General features: G+C 44.9%; 1 protein-coding gene across 2 annotated transcripts in view; it reads right to left on the bottom strand.

Annotated features, from left to right (window-relative positions):
* LOC148453440 (dihydropyrimidinase-related protein 3) overlaps positions 1-22,171 on the bottom strand; it is a 247,719-nt gene that overhangs the window by 4,921 nt on the left and 220,627 nt on the right. For both annotated transcript variants that reach the window (XM_088462132.1, XM_088462133.1), the window contains exons 7-11: positions 21,132-21,200; positions 13,335-13,455; positions 8,145-8,301; positions 1,729-1,870; positions 251-421 (exon numbers count right to left, since the gene is read on the bottom strand). In XM_088462132.1, the coding sequence (XP_088318258.1) occupies positions 251-421; positions 1,729-1,870; positions 8,145-8,301; positions 13,335-13,455; positions 21,132-21,200 (660 nt within the window). The remainder of the gene's footprint in view (positions 1-250; positions 422-1,728; positions 1,871-8,144; positions 8,302-13,334; positions 13,456-21,131; positions 21,201-22,171) is intronic.

Raw genomic sequence — 22,171 nt, 5'->3', positions numbered from 1 at the left:
AAAATAAACATTTTGGCTCAAAAAGGATTAAGATTTGGGGTTTATATTTTCCTTCTCATTACATCATCCAACAATATTCCACAATAATGAAGTGTTGGCTTATTTACATTTATGATCTGGCTTGGTCATTGTTGGCTCCTGTATCTCTCTGCTGGACAGCTCCAAAGCATATTGTCATCCAATTAGATCATTGCTTTGTTTTAGAACAGACCAATAAGGTGATGACATTCCTGTGTTTCATGTAACTTACAGAATGATGGCTTTTAGCAGAAACAATTTTCACTGCATCTGAATCCCAGATGACCAGGTCACTGTCTGACCCCACGGCTATTCTCCCTTTCCTGGGGTAGAGGTTGAAGATCTTGGCAGCGTTGGTACTGGTTACTGCTACAAACTGGTTTTCATCCATTTTGCCTGTAGCCTAAATGAAAGCAAAATATATATTTTTCATTTTGTCCAAGCACACTCTTATTTCTATGTGCACAAAACTGTATAATAATAAATCAGATATTTGGAGAAAAGGGAAAGTATGACGATAGGAGGGGTGGGAGTAACAGGCAGATAACTTAGAGAGAATAAAACGATTGCCTCTGAATTCCTAACCTGGCCTCCCTTATAACAACTCTTACAGATCCTCAGTATCTGCAAAGCAAATACACAGAAGTGGAGTAAATATCCCCAGAGTTGCTGGTGGGAAGACAGGTCAAGCACACTGGTGGCAATGATAGGGCTAGGAGGAGAGGTTGAGGGTCCTGTCTGTGATGTCTCACTATTCAATGGTACTTTATATATGCAGTACATATCGCTGTACTGAATCAAACCCGAAGAGTGGTGTAATCAAGAGAGATTAGGGGGTGGTCAGAGGGGCTGAGCAATAAATTAAGAAGAAGGCTGATAGGTTTCTGTGAAGAGATGACCCTTAAGGACTCGTTTGAAGGTGTGGATGTGGGTAGGGGCTAGGGAGTGAGTTCTATAGCTGTATGGCAGCATGGGAGACATCCTGGATGCAGGAGTGACCAGGGAGGGTGTGAGGGAGTGTGGACAGAAATAAGAGGTGTAGGAGGTGGTGGAGTGATTGAGGGCTTTATACGGTATGTGAGGGGGGAAATTGAATCTGTATTCTGTGGTGGATCAGAAACCAGTGAAGCAGTTTTCAGATATGGAAGATAGAAGCAGCAGTGTACACATACATCTAGCCTCCTTGCGTGTTAAACAGCCCTTCTAGTCATGCCATGCTGTGGGGCGACTCGGTAGCGCAAAGCGTCTTTTCGTACAACTTTTTCCCTTCATATGCAACTTGTTTGCAATCGGTCACAATGATTGCGATGGTGATCTTAGCCTGCAATGCCGGTCACAGTGCTGGGATCTCATATGCAGTAATGAGGTGTCTGACACCAGCTTCTGCATCAGAGATGGACGGATTTGCACAGCTGCTTGTGTGCGGCTCTGTAATTCCCTCCATCTCTGAATTATTTTTAAGGTCATCTGTAGTAATATTTTAAGAAACCCATGGACATCTGCCAAACCACAGTCTCCATATCAGAACAGCATATTTAAAATACATCTTTAATTTGGACTGCAATACACTGTAAGAGAGAAATATGCCTATGTACACTGTTGTTTAAAATGAAAACAAATAGGTCAGTGATATTTATGCAAGCAACAATGTCCAGTTAAACATCTACACTGTGAATTTCCATTGAGACTTCTGCCCTGTTAGTTTCTTACCACTGCCTTGTCCCAGATGACAGACATTCTTTCTTCAATACCATTTGTACCCTCAGGAATTAAGGTGAAGTTATCCTTCCCGATCGCCTTCTGTGCTGTGCTGAATGTAGTGTGCGCACTGCCAGACACCTGGAGATCACCACTGTGGGGACAGCAGAAATGCTCAGTACATTCTTATCTATAAAACCTGAAGAATTAGTAAACACTATATACAAAACTGTATTCCCATATTGTAAGGTGCCATATGGTATTGCTAATGGAATATGTGTAAGACTAATGGAATTGAATCCTGAGCAGGACCCCCATTTGTTCTCAGGACAGCCTGAATTATCCATAACATGGATAAAACATTCCTTAGAGCCCCCGGGGCCATGTGACATGACAGCATCACACAGTTGCTCCAGATTAGTCGGTTGCACATTCATGCTACAAATTCTGGCTTGAGACCTGGTGATTGTAGGGAACACTGCAGTACACTGATCTCAGGTTTGTGGATCCAACTTGAGATGGCGTGTACTGTGTGACATGGCATATTATCCTCCATAAAGAAGAAAATATATTGTGGCAAAAAAAGGATGCACATGGTCAGCCACAAAGGCTGTGGCATTTAAACAATGCTCAATTGGTATTAAGGGGCCTAATGTCTGCCAAGATTATATTCACCACACCATTACACCACCACCACCAGCCTTTATGGTTGAGACAAGCAGGACAGATCCATGAATTAATGTTGTTTACCCCAAATGCTGACCCCACCATCTGAATGTCACAGCAGAAATCTACATCCGTCAGATCAGATAGTATTTTGCCAATCTTCAACTGTCCTGTAGTGGTGACCCAGTTTCCTGTTAGCTGATGGGGCGGTCTTCTGCCGCTGTAGCTCATCCACTTCAAAGGCTGCTGTGCTGTGTGTTGGGAAATGCTAGTCTGCATGTGACACATGGTTATTATGCTGCCTCCTGTCACCTGCTAACACCAGCCTAGCAATTCTCTGATCTCTCTCATTAACATGGTATTTACAGTAACAGAACTGCAGTTCACTGGATGCTTGTTATTATTGTGGGCAATGTTCTTTGTAAATTATAGACTGTTGTGCATGAACTACATGATATATATATATATATATATATATATATTTATTAGTTCTCCATAGCTAACAAATGGGTACGATGCTGTGCAGTACTGTTTAGGGAAAGCCAGTCAGTGACTTGCCACACTGACAATTCAAAGCTGCACAGATCAGCTATTAAGGTGCTAAAGAAAAGGAATGGCAAAACAATACATAGAACATATGTTTCCAATAAATTGATTACAAAGTGAAATACTATTGACAACACACCTGTTGCTTACCCATCATCTTGTTGGCTGAACCAACACTCATTGCACTTTATCAATTTACTAGGACTAAGTGATCGTACTGTTACATAGTGAATCAACAGGTTATAGTCTCATGAATATTGGTTCATCCCCAAAATGTGACTCCATTGTGTAATGCAAAGTGCACTGTGATTTTAATACACTCAGCACATGATACAGTTTAACAAAATCATCAAGAATCCTACCTTCTTCAATTTGATTGCAGTGTTTAATTGACAGCAATAATTACATACGACCACCAGGTGGCAGCAAAGAGTCTCTGGTAAAGAGTTTCACAATAACATATTTGCATTCACCACCACATTTCTGTAGCACAAACCAATGCTTGCAGCTGTACAGTATTCCCAACCAATGAGAAAACCATAGCAAATGTCTACTGTCAAACAATACATCATTCACTATTCTCAGAGGAACTGTGTGACTGTCTGTTTTTTGTTGTTTTGTTTTACTACAACTGGGATTGTGTAATGCTGTACATTTAGTTGCTAGCCACATTAACTTTAAAACAGTATATTGTTATTTTGTTTGCAAAGGTCCCTTATTTCCAGCGCAAAGATTTTTACACTTTATACACATACAGAAATACAAACTGTACTTACCAACACTGCACTTGGATGCATATTTTGAACTGAACAAGGCAACCAATCACCAACTCGCTTTTATCTGTCTAGTGCAAGCCTGGCCAACCTGTGGCTCTCCAGCTGTTGTGGAACTACAAGTCCCAGCATGCTTTGACTTGTAGTTTTACAACAGCTGGAGAGCCACAGGTTGGCCTGGCCTGGTCTAGTACAAGTTTACATATCTAATTGGCCACTATGGTTTAGCACAATTTGTGCACATGAATGCAGAGTTTGCAAAAAAGCTTATTGTTGTTCTGTACTAGTGAAAATGGTTTAATGTAGAGAGAATGTAAAAAATAAATATTGTATTAGGATCAAAACCAGGAGTCATGTAATGTAGCAACACTACATTACTCCTAAAGAGGGTAAAGGCACACATCCACTAGACGATTAAATCGAGCGATTGAACGTTATTGTTCAATAATCGTTTGCAAATAGTTTGTTTAAAAAAAATATCTAAAACGACCAGCGATGCGCGCTCCTGCTGGTCGTTTAGACATTCATCATCATGCAAATATGTTGTACAACCTGATGATAACGTCAGTTTCAGCATGTTCGCAGATGATTGATTGTGCCTACACTGAACGACTGTCAGTCTGTGATGTGCCTACACTGAACGACTGTCAGTATGTGATGTGCCTACGCTGAACGACTGTCAGTCTGTGATGTGCCTACGCTGAACGACTGTCAGTCTGTGATGTGCCTACGCTGAACGACTGTCAGTCTGTGATGTGCCTACGCTGAACGACTGTCAGTCTGTGATGTGCCTACGCTGAACGACTGTCAGTCTGTGATGTGCCTACGCTGAACGACTGTCAGTCTGTGATGTGCCTACACTGAACGACTGTCAGTCTGTGATGTGCCTACACTGAACGACTGTCAGTCTGTGCTGTGCCTACACTGAACAACTATCAGTCTGTGATGTGCCTACGCTGAACGAGCAAACGACTGCACGATTACAATGTCGTAAGTGCAGTCGTATTCATGTCTTTAAGTGGATGTGTGCCTTAAGAGAAACATTTCTAAATACTGACAAAGACCTTTAAAACATGAGTGCACAGAACTGTTGCTTTAGTTTTGGCATACTAGGTGTAAAAGGAGGGTGGGCTTTCAATGCAAGTTTTAGATACACATAAAACTCATTGATAAATGAGGCCCTATCATATGCAACTAGTGATAAAACTCATTGCGTATGATAATGGTGCTCCAGCCAATCAGCTCCCAACTGTCATCTGTTTGAAAAATGACAGTTGGGAGCTGATTGGCTGGAGCACCATCATCGTTTATCACTCATTGCATATGATAAAACTCATTGGTAAATGAGGCCCATAGTTAGAAAAACACGTGCAATGTGTAAGATATAAAACAAGCTTTTTAAGCCTTGAATTAAACTAGTAATTTAGAAGCATAGAACACAGGACATTACAGCTCCCAAATTAGCTGGAAATTCCTAATACTATTATGAGGTTTTGACAAGCTGCTCCTCCTTCTGCATTTATGATATAAATATACAAGGCCATAAACATTAAGGCAGTAGATATATTTTGTGCCCCCATTTAATTTTGCCAGATCAAAAAATATCCTGTACTGTACAGAGAATGAGAGTACCGATCCTACATCATGTGACCAAACATCCATTGCCATTCCAGAGGCCTTTGTCTCAGCTGAGCGCCCTACGTACATAAAGTGCTTACACAGTATGGACTGGGTGACTGCCATACATTCCATTAAATTACAGTCTAATCTTTCATTTATATTGTTCTAATTAGCCTACAGTAAAGATAATTCCGCCAAAACTATTTATTAGCATTTCCCGGTTCCCCATAGCATTATACACTGCACATGATACTTCAGTTCATTTAGGGATATAGAAAGGTAAAGATTAGATGCAATGTTATGACCACTAAGTGGAAATGTGATGGCGTTATATTACCTCATATAGAAAATGACTTATTGGCTTCCCTCATGGTCAGCAAAACTGGCCCCGGGTACTGAGGGCGTCGATAAATGGGTGGGCATAATCATGCCCCCTGCAAAAAAATGTGGTGGTGGCGGGGAACCAGAATGTAATGGGGTACTTGGGGGTTGCTCAGCCAGAGGCAGAGTCAGGTGCGGATCAGTGAGATCAATCCCCTCCCGCACATCATGCAGGGAGAGAGAGGACTGACTGCTGCTGGTCAGCCTCCCAGGACCCACCACAGCAGCGGGTGCTGGGCTAGGGAGAGAAGCACAGCAGTGTGTTGGGCTAGGGAGAGAAGCACAGCAGCGTGTGTTGGGCTAGAGAGAGAAGCACAGCAGCGTGTGCTGGGCTAGGGAGAGAAGCACAGCAGCGTGTGTTGGGCTAGGGAGAGAAGCACAGCAGCGTGTGCTGGGCTAGGGAGAGAAGCACAGCAGCGTGTGTTGGGCTAGGGAGAGAAGCACAGCAGCGTGTGCTGGGCTAGGGAGAGAAGCACAGCAGCGTGTGCTGGGCTAGGGAGAGAAGCACAGCAGTGGGTGCTGGGCTAGGGAGAGAAGCACAGCAGTGTGTTGGGCTAGGGAGAGAAGCACAGCAGCGTGTGCTGGGCTAGGGAGAGAAGCACAGCAGCGTGTGCTGGGCTAGGGAGAGAAGCACAGCAGCGTGTGTTGGGCTAGGGAGAGAAGCACAGCAGCGTGTGCTGGGCTAGGGAGAGAAGCACAGCAGCGGGTGCTGGGCTAGGGAGAGAAGCACAGCAGCGGGTGCTGGGCTAGGGAGAGAAGCACAGCAGCGTGTGCTGGGCTAGGGAGAGAAGCACAGCAGCGTGTGCTGGCTAGGGAGAGAAGCACAGCAGCGGGTGCTGGGCTAGGGAGAGAAGCACAGCAGCGGGTGCTGGGCTAGGGAGAGAAGCACAGCAGCGGGTGCTGGGCTAGGGAGAGAAGCACAGCAGCGGGTGCTGGGCTAGGGAGAGAAGCACAGCAGCGGGTGCTGGGCTAGGGAGAGAAGCACAGCAGCGGGTGCTGGGCTAGAGAGAGAAGCACAGCAGTGTGTGCTGGGCTAGGGAGAGAAGCACAGCAGTGTGTGTTGGGCTAGGGAGAGAAGCACAGCAGTGTGTGTTGGGCTAGCGAGAGAAGCACAGCAGTGTGCTGGGCTAGGGAGAGAAGCACAGCGGTGTCTGCTGGGCTAGGGAGAGAAGCACAGCAGCGTGTGCTGGGCTAGGGAGAGAAGCACAGCAGTGTGTGTTGGGCTAGCGAGAGAAGCACAGCAGCGTGTGCTGGCCGGCTAGGGAAAGAAGCACAACAGCGTGTGCTGGGCTAGGGAGAGAAGCACAGCAGTGTGCTGGGCTAGGGAGAGAAGCACAGCGGTGTCTGCTGGGCTAGGGAGAGAAGCACAGCAGCGTGTGCTGGGCTAGGGAGAGAAGCACAGCAGCGTGTGTTGGGCTAGAGAGAGAAGCACAGCAGTGTGTGTTGGGCTAGAGAGAGAAGCACAGCAGTGTGTGTTGGGCTAGAGAGAGAAGCACAGCAGTGTGTGTTGGGCTAGAGAGAGAAGCACAGCAGTGTGTGTTGGGCTAGAGAGAGAAGCACAGCAGTGTGTGTTGGGCTAGAGAGAGAAGCACAGCAGTGTGTGTTGGGCTAGAGAGAGAAGCACAGCAGTGTGTGTTGGGCTAGAGAGAGAGAAGCACAGCAGTGTGTGCTGGGCTAGGAAGAGAAGCACAGCAGTGTGTGTTGGGCTAGGGAGAGAAGCACAGTAGTGTGTGTTGGGCTAGGGAGAGAAGCACAGCAGTGTGTGCTGGCCGGCTAGGGAGAGAAGCACAGCAGTGTGTGTTGGGCTAGGGAGAGAAGCACAGCAGTGTGTGTTGGGCTAGGGAGAGAAGCACAGCAGTGTGTGCTGGCCGGCTAGGGAAAGAAGCACAACAGCGTGTGCTGGGCTAGGGAGAGAAGCACAACAGCGTGTGCTGGGCTAGGGAGAGAAGCACAGCAGTGTGCTGGGCTAGGGAGAGAAGCACAGCGGTGTCTGCTGGGCTAGGGAGAGAAGCACAGCAGCGTGTGCTGGGCTAGGGAGAGAAGCACAGCAGTGTGCTGGGCTAGGGAGAGAAGCACAGCGGTGTCTGCTGGGCTAGGGAGAGAAGCACAGCAGTGTGCTGGGCTAGGGAGAGAAGCACAGCAGTGTGCTGGGCTAGGGAGAGAAGCACAGCAGTGTGCTGGGCTAGGGAGAGAAGCACAGCAGTGTGCTGGGCTAGGGAGAGAAGCACAGCAGTCCAACAAGCCTGGGCATAAAAAAAAATTTCCCCCTCCCTCGGTGCCCCCGATGGTCAACTTGTACTTCCTAAAAGGTCTATAAAGATGCTAATATTAAGTGGCACAAGGACCATATACCCCTCAATGTGATAAAGCATTTGTACACTGCTGCATTTTTAGGTATAAGTTCAGACACCGGTTTCCAGTACTAGCACTATATCCTCTTACCTTGCCAAAAGGGCATTTATGTAGTCAGGGGTGGTGGGATCAGGGCTCAGAGGTGGTGATGTCACAAAGGCGGCAGCTTTAGCCCAGTTCTTGCTCCAGTAGTGTGTTCCCTCTGTGCCCAAACTAGCTGTGATCGGTTCACCAAAAACAACATTACCTGAAAACAGAGATATTGAGGTGTCAGATACTGCATTACTGTAATGGCACGGTCCCTGCTGCCAATATGAATGTCATGTATGAAAAGCAAAGTGAGTGTGGCTGGATAATTCGGGATTGGTTCTGCCACTGCACATTGTAAAAGGATTCAGTATTCATCCCAATCATAATATCTTGGTCTTTTTTTATAATAATTGAACTTCACTAGAAACTATGGCCCTCATTCAGAGCCGCTCGTAAGCGGCCGCTCGTTCGTTATGAGCGATGTTCACACATCTGCGCATGCGTACGGATTGTAATACGCATGCGCGAACCAGTCAGTGCGGCCGAAAATCGTTAGTTCGCTAAATAGCGAATGCCTGCTATTTTGAGTGACAGGAGGAGGCGTATGTGGGTGGTAACAGGGGAAGGTGCTTGAAAACGGGGAGTGGAGATCAGAACGCAGGCGTGCTTAAAGGTCAAAACGGGCGTTTTTTGGGTGTGCATAATTAATACAGCAGCGTCATTGACCACGTCACTTGGTTGTTTTATAGTCAGAACTGCTCGCAAGATAGCGGTAGGAAAAACCAACCACAAGAATAGCGAGCAGTTCATACACTGTTCGATGTACTCGATTAATCTAATAAATAGCGGACATGACGTATGATGCGAGCGGCCAGGGGGCGTTTTTTTCAAATTTACGACCGCAAGTTTTGTTCGCTCGTTCAGACATAGAGGCGTCAACAGACCGCAAAGAGCGAACGGTTCATTTAAATAGCCACCCCTTTTTTCTGAATGAGCGAGCGCAAATAGCGTCCGGCTCTGAATCAGACCCTATATTGGTAGTTTCAGATTAATTTATCATTCAATAATAACATTACATGTGGTTTAAACATCAAACCACATCAGCAGGCATAACACGCCATATGTTAGATTTACTATGTCAAGCTTACTGGTCAAACTAGACCGTCATAACAGGGGTAGTTACACAGAAAGCAGAATAAATCACATGAAAAATCATTACGTCATATGCAGACACAGAGCTAAACTGTCAGGGAGAACCTGAATACAGCATCTTCATCATCCAGGCACTTCTACACGACCGGCCAAAAGCTTTAGAACACCCCCGTTTTTCCAGATTTTAATGACATTTACTCGATGTAATGTCTCAATGTATTTGAGATAAAAAAAGTAATAAAATAATTTGTTTAATAAAATGTAATCTACCGTTTGCAGATATGACAGCACACTAGTGGCATTCTTTGGAAAATGGAAATCAAATATGGTTTGTAAGTTCTTCCCAACACTGCTGCAGAAGTTCCCACAAATGTGTTGCACCCGTGCTGGCCATTCCGTTATTGAAGCCTACCATCCTGTGTTTTTCCTCAAAAGCAGTTCCAGTCTGGAGGGGTGTTTGGTATATTTTGTAGACATTCATCATATCGACATGAGAATGTCAACGTGCAGCATGTCTACATTATGACCACGTCGACTTGACATGATTAGAATGTGGACATACCTTTCCTTTTGGTTTAGAGGTTACATGGTTTGGTGGGTCTGACTGCTTCAGTGGTGTCTTCCGGGTCCGGGAGTGATGTCATGATGACTTCCGGAGTTTATCCCTAACCCTCCCTCTAGTGCCTAACCCTATCCTTCCCTCCTGCAGCCTGACTCCAACCTTCCCCCTAGTGCCTAACTACTAACCATTCCTGCAGCCTAACCCTATCCTTCCCTCCTGCAGCCTGACTCCAACCTTCCCCCTAGTGCCTAACCCTAACCATTCCTGCAGCCTAACCCTAACCCTATCCAACCTCCTGCAGCCCGATTCTAACCTTCCCCCTAGTGCCTAACTCTATCCTTCCCTCCTACAGCCTAACTAACCTTCCCCCTAGTGTCTAATCCTTTCCGGCCCTCCACCAGCCTAACTCTAACCCTCCCCCTAGTACCTAACCCTATCCTTACCTCCTACAGCCTAACTAACCTTCCCCCTAGTGCCTAATCCTATCCGGCCCTCCACCAGCCTAACTCTAACCCTCCCCCTAGTACCTAACCCTATCCGGCCCTCCACCAGCCTAACTAACCCTCCCCCTAGTACCTAACCCTATTCTTTTTGGTTCAGGTTGCCGCCCCTTTGTACAAGTCACCGATTCAGGACCCAGAAAAAGAGCCTCAAACCATCACACTTCCTCTTCAATGTCTGATAGTTGGCGGCTGCTTGTAAAAGCTGCCACATTCTGTTGTTTTTAAACGTGAAAATTGAAAGGACAACGCTTTTGATAGCAAAACACAGGGTGATTTGAATTAGAAGCCTTGCCCTTTTAGATTTTGAGCTTAAACACGCTGGGATGTGGCGGCTTTTATAAGCTGCCGCTTAGTAAACAACCCAACCCACTGAGGAACCATCCTTTTGCATACAACGTACATAAACTCTGTGTGTGATGGACCAAAAATCTCAGTTTGATTCATTGACCCATAAGACTGTTTACCAGTCCTCAGTAGTCCGATGGCGCTGCTTCGCGGCCCAGGCAAATCGATTTTACATTGCCGCAGAACAGCTGTGAGTGCTTTTTTCAGTTTTTGCTAACCTAAAATTTTTCTTTTAACCTCTAGTAGTTTACTGCTTACCTTTATATCATTCAGGTTATTCAGTGGTTTGAATTGTATAGATTTCAATAAAAACTGGAATAATAGGGGGGGGGGGGGGTGGTTTCTTTTTGACTGGTAGTGTAACCACGGACGTAACAAACTTAATTATAAATATATCTTGCTCTGCACTAGGGAATGGTATACGGTCAGATTGTCGACAGTCAGAATTCAACATGTTCTGAATGTCAACAGTCATGTCGACAAGTAACATGTTGACATACAGAATTGTCGACAAGCTCATTATGTCAACAGTCAAAATGTCAACATATTTTAGTGAAAAATTTCGGGTTAGGTGTAGGGTGAGGCTAAACAGTGAAAACTGTATACGTGCGCAATGTTGTCTTTATGAACAGGTCAACATTTCTGTATATTGATATGTTACATGTCAGCATAAAGTCCGTGGTGACATTCTGAATGTCGACGGCATACCATGTCCTTGGGAATAATTGTAGTGAATGAAATAGAATCTAAAGTACAGTTAAAAACAATGACATCAACTGGTTCATTTGGTAACCATATACTGGACCTTTCAGAGCAAGTAAACAGGCTTCTCATTCAGTGCCTTACACTGTGCTTCTTACTCATGTCATGTAGTGGTTACTGTAATCTCTCAGTCATGTGCCCCTCTGTGTGACCGGGGCTCCAGGCTAAAAACACCACGAGTTACACTTGACAACTATACAACATGTATACAAATAATAATGCATTTCAGTTCAGAAAGTAAATAAGGTTGACGTTTGTTGGTTTGTATAGTGCATATTGTATCCTTCAATATTGGACAATCTGAGTTATGGGCTGGAAGTGTTCTATTAGGCTAACTATAGTCATGGATGACAATATATGCTCTCAAAAGATCACTGCACCGAAGATATACTGTAGGCTGCCTAATATAAATGAGCTACGGATAACATTCACAAAGGAAGATGTACATGTTCAAACACTATATGGCAGAATTGTATTTGTTTAACATACTATTTATACTTGCTATGTGGCGAGTTGCAGGCTATTGGTTTCTGTTATCAGCCAGTTCAGTCTAAAGCTGGGTACACGCCATATATTGGTGCAACCAGCGAAGTGGTTAACGATATATTACATGCGCCATACACACAGTGTGATCCGGCATACAATGGCGCGATAGATCGTTACATGCTGCATGTAACTATACCGCATCATCCCATCTGACGTGCAGGACAGCAGATGGGACGAGCAATGGACGACGGCTGGGGACGACAAATCGGGCATACACACTATACTCGTCAGAACGATATTAGGTACAATACATCATATAGTGAGTACCCAGATTAAGAGAGAATGACATTAGTAACATTCATTAGGCTTAAGTAGATGGCTGATGTGCATAGTATAAATGTTTCCCCCCATGGTCACAACCTGCTTCGTTCTCAGTAAGATCATTTACATGTATTCTAGTAAATGTTCTCTGTAACTTCTATACATAAGCCAACTTGTATTTTGGGTTTAGCGGTCATATTTATACTATAAACTACTCACGCAGCAAGCAGATTTTAATAATATGCTATATTTTTGCATGGTTGTAATCTCTGAAATACAGCCAGGTTATTTTAAAAAGAACAATGTGAACAGGAATAAATAAAATCTGACTTTACTTAATGTTAAAAAACAGATGTGCATAAAGCAGAGATGCTTTGCGAGATTAATATTCCAATATCTGCTTATCCAGGGCTAATGTGAATAAAATGTTTCAGCTGCTTTTTTATTACCTTGTATAAATAACTTTTCTTAGCTCATTGTGTGTTTATGTTACCTAGAACATTATATTAATGAGACTGCATGGACAGTATTCCAGGTCTCCGCGCTCTCCCCTTGATGGGGAATAAGTGGTAAGGGCAATGGCGGAAGTAGTATTTTTTTGGTCTCATTAGGACTGGTCGTACTGACCTATCACCTTGCACCAGACAAAAACGCTGTTCCTTTTCTGCAGATTTACTCCTTATTGAAATGCAGATGAAGTAGACTTTAGTATGCACTGCAGGGGACCACCGAAACAGATGTCCTAGATTGCTACAGCTACCGCCAACTAATTTCAATGGAGGTCTCTACTTGGTGCTATACTGACAAGTTGGACGAACCAAGTGTTTTAATAAAGACAACTCCTTCTGTATTTTGAGGATTATTCTAATAACTGCCAAATATTGTTCTACTGTAACTTCTTTTTCAAGATACATGTAAATATTATGAGTAGCTCATTTAATGAAAACTGAAATAGCCCCAAATTAAGTTTATTTTCATTTCTTACTGTACATCTACAACTCCTATGGGAATAATCTCTTAACAAAACTTCATTTCTGCCCATCCCCTCTTATATGCAGTTTAGTTGCAGATCTTGCAGTGTGTGTGTGTAAAGTACTAGTCTAGGATTTGAGTCATCACCTTTTTTCCTGGCTTGGGAGATGAGATCTACAGAGCTTTTGCTCATCACTTTGGTCACATATAGGGGACAGTTTGTTTGGCTTGCAATGGTTATGGCACGGAAGACAGCCTCTGCTTCCAGCTGAAAGAACAAAGAGACACAGGACTGAAGAACACTAGACGTGAAGAAGATTCAGCATCATCCGTAAAGCAGAACAACAGAAAATGACACCACTTCAAATGTTGCAGACAAACAATATTATGAAAAGGCAACAAAAGGAACCTTTATGCATTGTGCACGCCCAGCATAGTATGTAACAAAAACATTATATTATGTCACAATATCCTATTCTCATGTGGATATCCAAATAATCATTCCTACTTACATAAACTATTTACAGAACTAACACATATGAAAAGCAAATAATTATTCTAAAACTTATTTTATGCCTGATAACCAATATTTAGGCTTAAAGAGTGTCACATGGTTAGTTCACTGCGCTCATGGGAAAAAAATGTACAGTACATGCATTTTTAAACAATATGACCTGATCTGAAATTTGCTAGATTTGTATTGAAGAAAGAGGAATTTACTCTAAGGAGATTATTCAATAAGTCTAATTTTTATAAATCGTAGTGTAAATATTGGGTTACTAACTACTGGATGATTATCTAAGAGAACAACACCCTCCCCAACTCCTCATCATACTGACAGGCGGGACATGACATCAGTCTCTACAGTACAGACGGGTGACTGAGAACGGGGATGACACACCGATGTATATGTACGATGTACTGACGTGTATGCAGCTGGTGCAAGTGACATAAATAGCAGGAAAATGAATGCAAAAAAACGTGTAAGCTGCCTTAAGATTAAAAAAAGAAAGTAATAATTTAACAATATAAAGTAAATACACACACACAAATTAGTTTATTTTGAAGCAATGGGTTGAGAAACACTGCTGGCTATGCCAAGGCTGTCTGCCTGGTTGCTGGTCAAGTTTGAGCCTTCACTCCTTCTATAGGTCTCACAATGTCTGTAGGAACCTCCACAGACTCTGTACTATAAATGTGTTTAGATGTAAAGTGCCGAGCACGCCTCCAAGAGTGATGAAAGGGGTGCGTCTTAAAGACACGCCCCCTTTTCTTATGGCCATGCCCCCTTTTCAGGAGCGTGCAGGAGTGCCCCTTTCTAGAGGCCCATTTATTATTGTATATTTGAGGTTTAATCCCCGAAAACACCCGTTTTCGGGGGTTACCCACAAATATAAAGTTTCCACCAGATGTATGAAAGGGGGACTGCAGCAGATATCGCAGCTACCTCCATTCCTGCTGGCAGCCGCATCCCCCATAGGTTTCTATGGGGGATGTGATGCTGCCAAATTTACCAACATCCGGAATGCAATGCATTCCGGATATTGGCCCCTGCAGCTATACGCCAACTGAAGATGGCGTTAGCCGCTGTAGCCTATGGGCTACACCGCGCAGAATTAGCCAGCGGAGGGTTCCTTCAGAAGCCTCCCCGGCAATGGCAGCCGTGCAGGTGCAGCCAGTAAGACAGCGCATGCGCAACAGTCCTAGCAACTCTCATGGGTGCTAATGTCATTGCCCGATCACATTATAATTGTGATCATTAATAAATGGGGGCCCTAGAATAAACACTATGTATACAGGGGCCTTAGATGAATATTTTGCAGCATAATATTCTACACTGAATGCCATACGTAGGATGGTACACAGACTGCCAACACATGTCTAACATCTTCAATGAAAATCCTAGTTCAACTTATGTTATACGACAGTCTTGAGCAATGATAATAATGGACATCAATCAGTGCAGCAGGTTAGCTTCCTTAATTTGACCATGAACTATATTCTTCCACATTAAGTGCAGCTGGTATGCAGATGGCTCATCCTTACGTACATATCAGTTTTGAATCTGTTTCCAATCAGTACCTTGTACCTCTTTCCCATCAGCTCTGCTGCAGTGTGAGCTTGTATGTGAGCGTGTACCTCTTTCCCATCAGCTCTGTTGCAGTGTGAGCTTGTATGTGAGCGTGTACCTCTTTCCCATCAGCTCTGCTGCAGTGTGAGCTTGTATGTGAGTGTGTATCTCTTTCCCATCAGCTCTGCTGCAGTGTGAGCCTGTATGTGAGCGTGTACCTCTTTCCCATCAGCTCTGCTGCAGTGTGAGCTTGTATGTGAGCGTGTATCTCTTTCCCATCAGCTCTGCTGCAGTGTGAGCTTGTATGTGAGCGTGTACCTCTTTCCCATCAGCTCTGCTGCAGTGTGAGCTTGTATGTGAGCGTGTACCTCTTTCCCATCAGCTCTGCTGCAGTGTGAGCTTGTATGTGAGCGTGTACCTCTTTTCCATCAGCTCTGCTGCAGTGTGAGCTTGTATGTGAGCGTGTATCTCTTTCCCATCAGCTCCGCTGCAGTGTGAGCTTGTATGTGAGCATGTACCTCTTTCCCATCAGCTCTGCTGCAGTGTGAGCTTGTATGTGAGCGTGTACCTCTTTCCCATCAGCTCCGCTGCAGTGTGAGCTTGTATGTGAGCGTGTACCTCTTTCCCATCAGCTCTGCTGCAGTGTGAGCTTGTATGTGAGCGTGTACCTCTTTCCCATCAGCTCTGCTGCAGTGTGAGCTTGTATGTGAGCGTGTACCTCTTTCCCATCAGCTCTGCTGCAGTGTGAGCTTGTATGTGAACGTGTATCTCTTTCCCATCAGCTCTGCTGCAGTGTGAGCTTGTATGTGAGCGTGTACCTCTTTCCCATCAGCTCTGCTGCAGTGTGAGCCTGTATGTGAGTGTGTATCTCTTTCCCATCAGCTCTGCTGCAGTGTGAGCTTGTATGTGAGTATCTCTTTCCCATCAGCTCTGCTGCAGTGTGAGCTTGTATGTGAGTGTGTATCTCTTTCCCATCAGCTCTGCTGCAGTGTGAGCCTGTATGGCCCTAGCCTGTGACCATGCAGCTAGATGCTGTCTCTCACTCATTACATCACAGCTAGTAAAGACTTCACCCTTAGCGTATAGAATTTCTGGCAAATGCAACACAAAATGATTCAATAAGAAAAAACAAAAAACCACACTTCCTGTCCACTGCAGACCGTGGGCGTCCCGCTGCATTGCTCTGAGCACACAGCTTTTCCTCATTACATGGAACTTCCTCTCCTATCACTAAAATAAACATTACACTATAGACCTGGCACCCACCCAAACACTGTCATAGACATGAAAATATTCTCTATTATATGATCCATTTGTCATTTTCATCTTCTTAAATGTTTAGAATAGAGTACAAACCTTTGGTTTTTTTTTACCTGTGAATGACTTTTGCCCTACTTTTATACATTTTGCCCATCTGTATACATTTCTACTTCCTATTTACTCTATCTTTAATGGAAACGCCGCCTTTGATGTACAGCGAGGCTGTTGTATAACAGGCTTTCAAATATTTGTTGATCTTCTGACATTAACTATTTCCTTCTGCTTCATTAGCACCGGAGATAAACACAACAAACTTGCTTAGGTTCCATAAAGACCGGAAAAGTCTTAAAGGTTACATGGTTAAAAGCTGTAGGCTATAATCTTATTTTAAGTTTCTACCAGGAAAATAGTTTAAAGCTGCATACACACACGATTCTTTGAACGATTATCGTTAAACGATATCGTTTCACGATAATCGTTTGAAAAAATCGTTCACTTTCTGAGTCAAACGATGAACGGTTATCGTTCATGCGCGTTCACGTTTGTAGTTCAGTCAGACTTGTCAACTCAATGATTTTCATTAAGGGAATATGCAAAAATAGTTTGTAGTTCAAAAAAATCGTTCATTACACTTTAAAAAATCTGACAGAAATCGTTCATAAAATCGTTGGTAATAAAATCGTTGTGTATGCAGCTTTAGACATCATCTATATAATATTTTGTTGCCATTATTACTGTATACAGTAAGTAACACTGTCTATAGTGCACCAAATAGTAGAATTGGCTAGTATGTTACTAATTGTCATTATGAAGTATTTGCTCTCTTTTGTAGGGGTGCATTGGCTTCAAACAACAGGCTAAATTAATTCCCCTAATAGCAGAGCAAAAATCAATTAATAATTTGGAGGAAACCTGAAAATAAAATATATTTTCAACAAGATTACAGCATTTCCATGTTGTTTTATACTGCTAGTATTAAAGATGGTGGTGGAACGAACGTCACTCAAGGGGGTGCAGCTGTTAGGCAGCCTGGAGTGGAGGAGTGCCCCAGCAATGCCAGTCCACCCTACTGAAAGCTTAGAAAGGATGTACTGGCATTGCCAGGCCCTACACCCAAAACTTTGCTCTGAAACCAGCAATGACATTTTCCGTGCCCGATTAACATCCAAAATGTTTTACTTTCTGCCTCCAATTTCTCTGAGAACAGGGAGAATGAGGGTGATTCAAATGATTTAGATGCCCCCCGCTGGATGTCTATGCGCATAGGAATCCAACGGAGCAATTCAATTGTTGCTCCGTTCAGACGTCTAAAGCTGCAGGGGACTACCTTCTGCTTGCAGCCTCCGGAGGTGCAAGAAGAAATGTGTCAAAGTCCATTTTTTGGGTGGTTTGGGTGCCCTAACCACTTCCTTATATGGGTTTAACCGTTCACAGCAACTAAACTCGGTGCTTGTAGCCATGATAAATACTAATGGGCCCCCGAACAGAGAAACCATTGAATTTCGCCGTCGGGCGCCCATTCATAGATGCCCAGCAGGGGACTTCTAAAACAACTGAATCGCAGCCAATGGGCTAAATGTAATAGGGTCGAGTTTGGCAAATGTGTGAATATAGCGCTATACTTGCACATTTTTAGAACTCTATGTAATAGGGTGCGAGAACATGCAAACTTGCATGATTCTCACACCCGCACAACACGCAATGACAAAACTTGCATCCAGATGTTTTGCCATTGTGAGGATAACGCGCACACTATTAATTACCTAAAACTCGTAAAATTATAGACCTGCTTCAGGCTAGCGAGTATAGCCTGGAGCAGGTGCGAGTTACACAGAAACATGCACAGATCAGTGAGAAGTGTAAACTAAAAAAAAAATTACGTGAGGTCCCCCCTAAATGCACAACCAGCACCAGGCTTTTCTGAGTCGATCCTGGTTGAGAAAATACAACGGGGGAAAAACGTAGGGTTCCCCCGTATTGTCATCGACCAATACCAGGCTCAGTGAGCCAGTCCTGGTTTCGGAAATACGGGGGACAAAATGAGTAGTCCCCTGTATTTTCCAAAACCAGCACCGGACTCTTTTTAGTGGTAGTGTAATGCCGCAGCGGTGGGGCACTTTTACCGGGCCCCCCAGCCAAAGCATTCATCACCCCTCGGTAGTTAGCATAGGTCGGGGATCCCTGGGGACTCCCCCAATAAAGGGGTTCCCCCACTCCAGAGCACCCCAAGCTAGGGCTATCCCTGGGGGTGGTGGGTGCCGGATTGATTATGTCAAAATATAGATTAAATAATATTGTCTTTTACATTATAACTAGAAGGATTGTAGGTGAGTATGTGCGAGTGTAATAAAGTTGTACTTTCACGGTGTGTCCCCTGTGATTAAACATTTCTTTTGCAGGTGAACTAGAGGTACCAGTGGGCCCTTAATGCGGAATCGGTATGATATCCCGGCTGCCGCATGGCCCGGAGTTCGAATCCCAGCAACGGCAGCCCGACAAACCAGCAGAGCCCAGCGGCGGAAGCCCGACAGCGCTGGAAATCCCAATCGTCCTACGTATCTACTAACCTAACCCTCCTTAGGGGTGCCTAACTCTAATCCCCCCTCTAAGTGCCTAACCCTAACCCCCCTTCCCCGCTACCTAAACCTAAGTCCCCCGGGGGGGTCCATAACCCTAAATCCCCCCCGGGGCTGCCTAACCCTCCTTCCCCCTAGCCTAACCCTAACCCTCGCAGGGGGGGTGCCTAACCCTAAGTCCCCCCCGGGTGCCCTAAACCTAAGGCGCGGCTGTCCGCTCGCGGAGCCCGGCATCCCTTCGATCGGGATGCCGGGCGCCTGTCTCTCGGCGTCGGGGAAATGTCAGGCGTCTACATCTAGACGCCCGGCATATCACCCTCGCCGGGATATGACAGTCGGGAAGTCGGCTTCCCGATTGTATACCCTTAATGCCCCACATGCTGGTACTTGTAATTCTCCAAGTACCAGCATATGGGGGAGGCTTACTAGGACTTCTAGTTCTACTGTAATAGGCAATATTATTTAATCTATATTTTTACATAACCAACCCTGCACCCACTGCCCAGGGGTGCCAGGGATAGCCACGGGCGGAATTGGTATGAAATCCCAGCACTCGGGAAGCCTGCTGTCAATATACCGACAGCGGCTTCCAGAAGCTCAGGATCCCAACAAAGGTCTGGTAAGTATGTTAACTGTCTGTCATTCTGCACTTAAACCTCCTTTTCTGTATCCTAACACTAACCCTTCCCCCCTCCCACCCTAACCCTCCTAGTTAGTGCCTAAGCCTAACCTCCCCCAGTGGTGCCTAACCCTACCCTCACCCTCCCCTGGCCTAACCTTAACCCCTCATGTGATGCCTAAACATAACCCGCCCCCCTTTCCGGTGCTAAAACCTAACAAGCCCGGCTATTCTTACGATTGACATCCCAGTTGTCAGGATTCCAGCGCCGAAATGTCCACTACTGTCGGTATTCCAGTTCCGGTCTTCTGGCATGGTAGTGGCATGGGTATCTTAACTACATCCCTCCCCTGGCTATCAACCCAGGCCTGCGGTGCCCTGGAGAGGGGGAACCCCTTTATTGTGGGGGTCCCCACTCTCCAGGGATCCCATGCCTAGACTGACTAGAAAGGGGTGATAAATGCTTTTGCTGGGGGACACGGTCAAAGGGTCTCACCACTGCGGCATTACACCCCAGCTAGAAAGAGGCCGGTGCTGGTTTTGAAAAATAGGAGTACCCCTGCTCATTTTGTCCCCTGTATTTACAAAACCAGGACTGGCTCACTGAGCCTGGTGCTGGTTTATGAACGTACTGTATTTTCACAACTAGGACTGGTTCAGAAAAGTCTGGTGCTGGTTGTGCTTTTAGGGGGGACCCCACGTGATTTTTTATTTTACACTTTTAATAGGTTTTTTAACACAGAAGCATGCACGGATCTCATGGATCTGTGCATGCCTCTGTGTAACTTGCACCTGTAATGAAAGTCGCATTACAAGGTGCAAGTTTTCCCGTAGTTTTAACTGGCATGCACTCAGATGCGAGTGAAAATGGGACCCTAAACTCATACCCTATTACATTTGTGAGTTACGGGGCAAACTCGCACACAAAACTTGCACCCCAATACATTTGGCCCAATGAGTCTGTTCATTCTGTTCGAAGCATTGGGCCATAGTTCATTTACACTTATGGAAAGTGCTGATGTAGATAAAACATTGGTCTGACTGAATATTTATTTTAGGTTTTTTTGTACATTCCGGTCATCCACATCTACTCTAACATGCACATAATTAGCCACACTTTGTGCTTTCTTCCCCTATACATTTACCTTCACTCCTATACATAAAGCAGTGTGAGAGTGTTGCATGGCATTGGGGGGGAATGGGTGCTTTGATTTACAGGTCTGCTTTTGCTTTCAGCAGGTCCATAGAATTGCTGCCTAAAGTACTATATTGGAGACCAAATATTTTCTGTCTATAATAGATTTCAACCAGTCAGTCAGGAATAAGTCCATTTCCTACCTTACATTATCTAACTGGAGACAACAAACAAAAGAATATTCCAACTTTTTTAATGGACACTTTTATTGCATAGATCTTACCTCCTCCGGACGGCTCAGCACATGACCCTCTGGTCCTGTAATTCCCATTTCTAACATTCTTTGTTGCTCCTAGAAAATATATAAATAATTAAAAAAATTAAATAAAACAAGCTACGACTGTTATCTGTGTTATTTTCGCATGTAATAAAGAAATGTGGCATTCTGGGCCTGATTCAGACCCGGCCGCAAGCACTGAGCGCTCACAACCGGGTCGATGGTGGCCCAGAGCGCATGCGCACGACAGAGTCGGCTCTGTTGTGCGCATGCGCAAGACCCGATGGGCAATCTGTCGCTCCGAGTCTCGCACCAAAGGGGGCGTGCTGTCGATGTTGAGTGACAGCACGCCCCTTTTGGTGGGCGGGCCGGGGGTGGGGGGGGGGGGGGTGTGGTGGCTGCCCAGACGGAGGCGTTCCCATGAGAACGCCTACTGTTTGTGGGTGGCCCCACTGACATCACAAGTGATGCCAGTGGGAGAGTTTTCGGGTCTGTTTGAGCCGAAAGCTCTCTGGGGCTTGCGGCCACGGGACCCTACCACAAGGGTCTCGTCGCAAGCCTGATCATCCTGGCCGCTCGCATTAGCTGTGGGTGGCAGCCCACAGCAATGCAAGCGGCCAGGAGGCCACTCCATAAAAAAAAAAAAAAAAAAAAAGACGCCCTCATTCAGAGCGAGCGATCTGTCAGAGCGTCCGGCTCTGAATCAGGGCCTCTGTTTGTTGTTCTATCACTTGCTTTAAAAAATAAATTATATATTTTTTTTTTATTCTGATATCATGGCATACCATGTCATATTCCAAATAGGCAAACTCTGACATTCATGCCAAACCCCAGCTACCATGGCCACATAACCAAACTGTGAGGATTACACCCAAATTGTAGTAATTCCAATAAGTAGTTTAGTAATAAGAGGGATCTACAAAGTATTTGTTCTGCTGAGCCTGCCACATAAGCTAAGCTAGGCCTCTAGTTGCCCTGGTTACAATGGGCCATTGGTTGACGGGTTTAGAACATCAGGCACAAGTGGACATACAGTATATCGGAAA

This window comes from Taudactylus pleione, unplaced genomic scaffold, assembly GCF_031769625.1.
Source record: "Taudactylus pleione unplaced genomic scaffold, aTauple2 ptg001151l, whole genome shotgun sequence".
Classification (NCBI taxonomy): Eukaryota; Metazoa; Chordata; class Amphibia; order Anura; family Myobatrachidae; genus Taudactylus; species Taudactylus pleione.
Note: the sequence above shows the minus strand (reverse complement) of the source record. Positions and strands in the feature narration are given on the sequence as shown.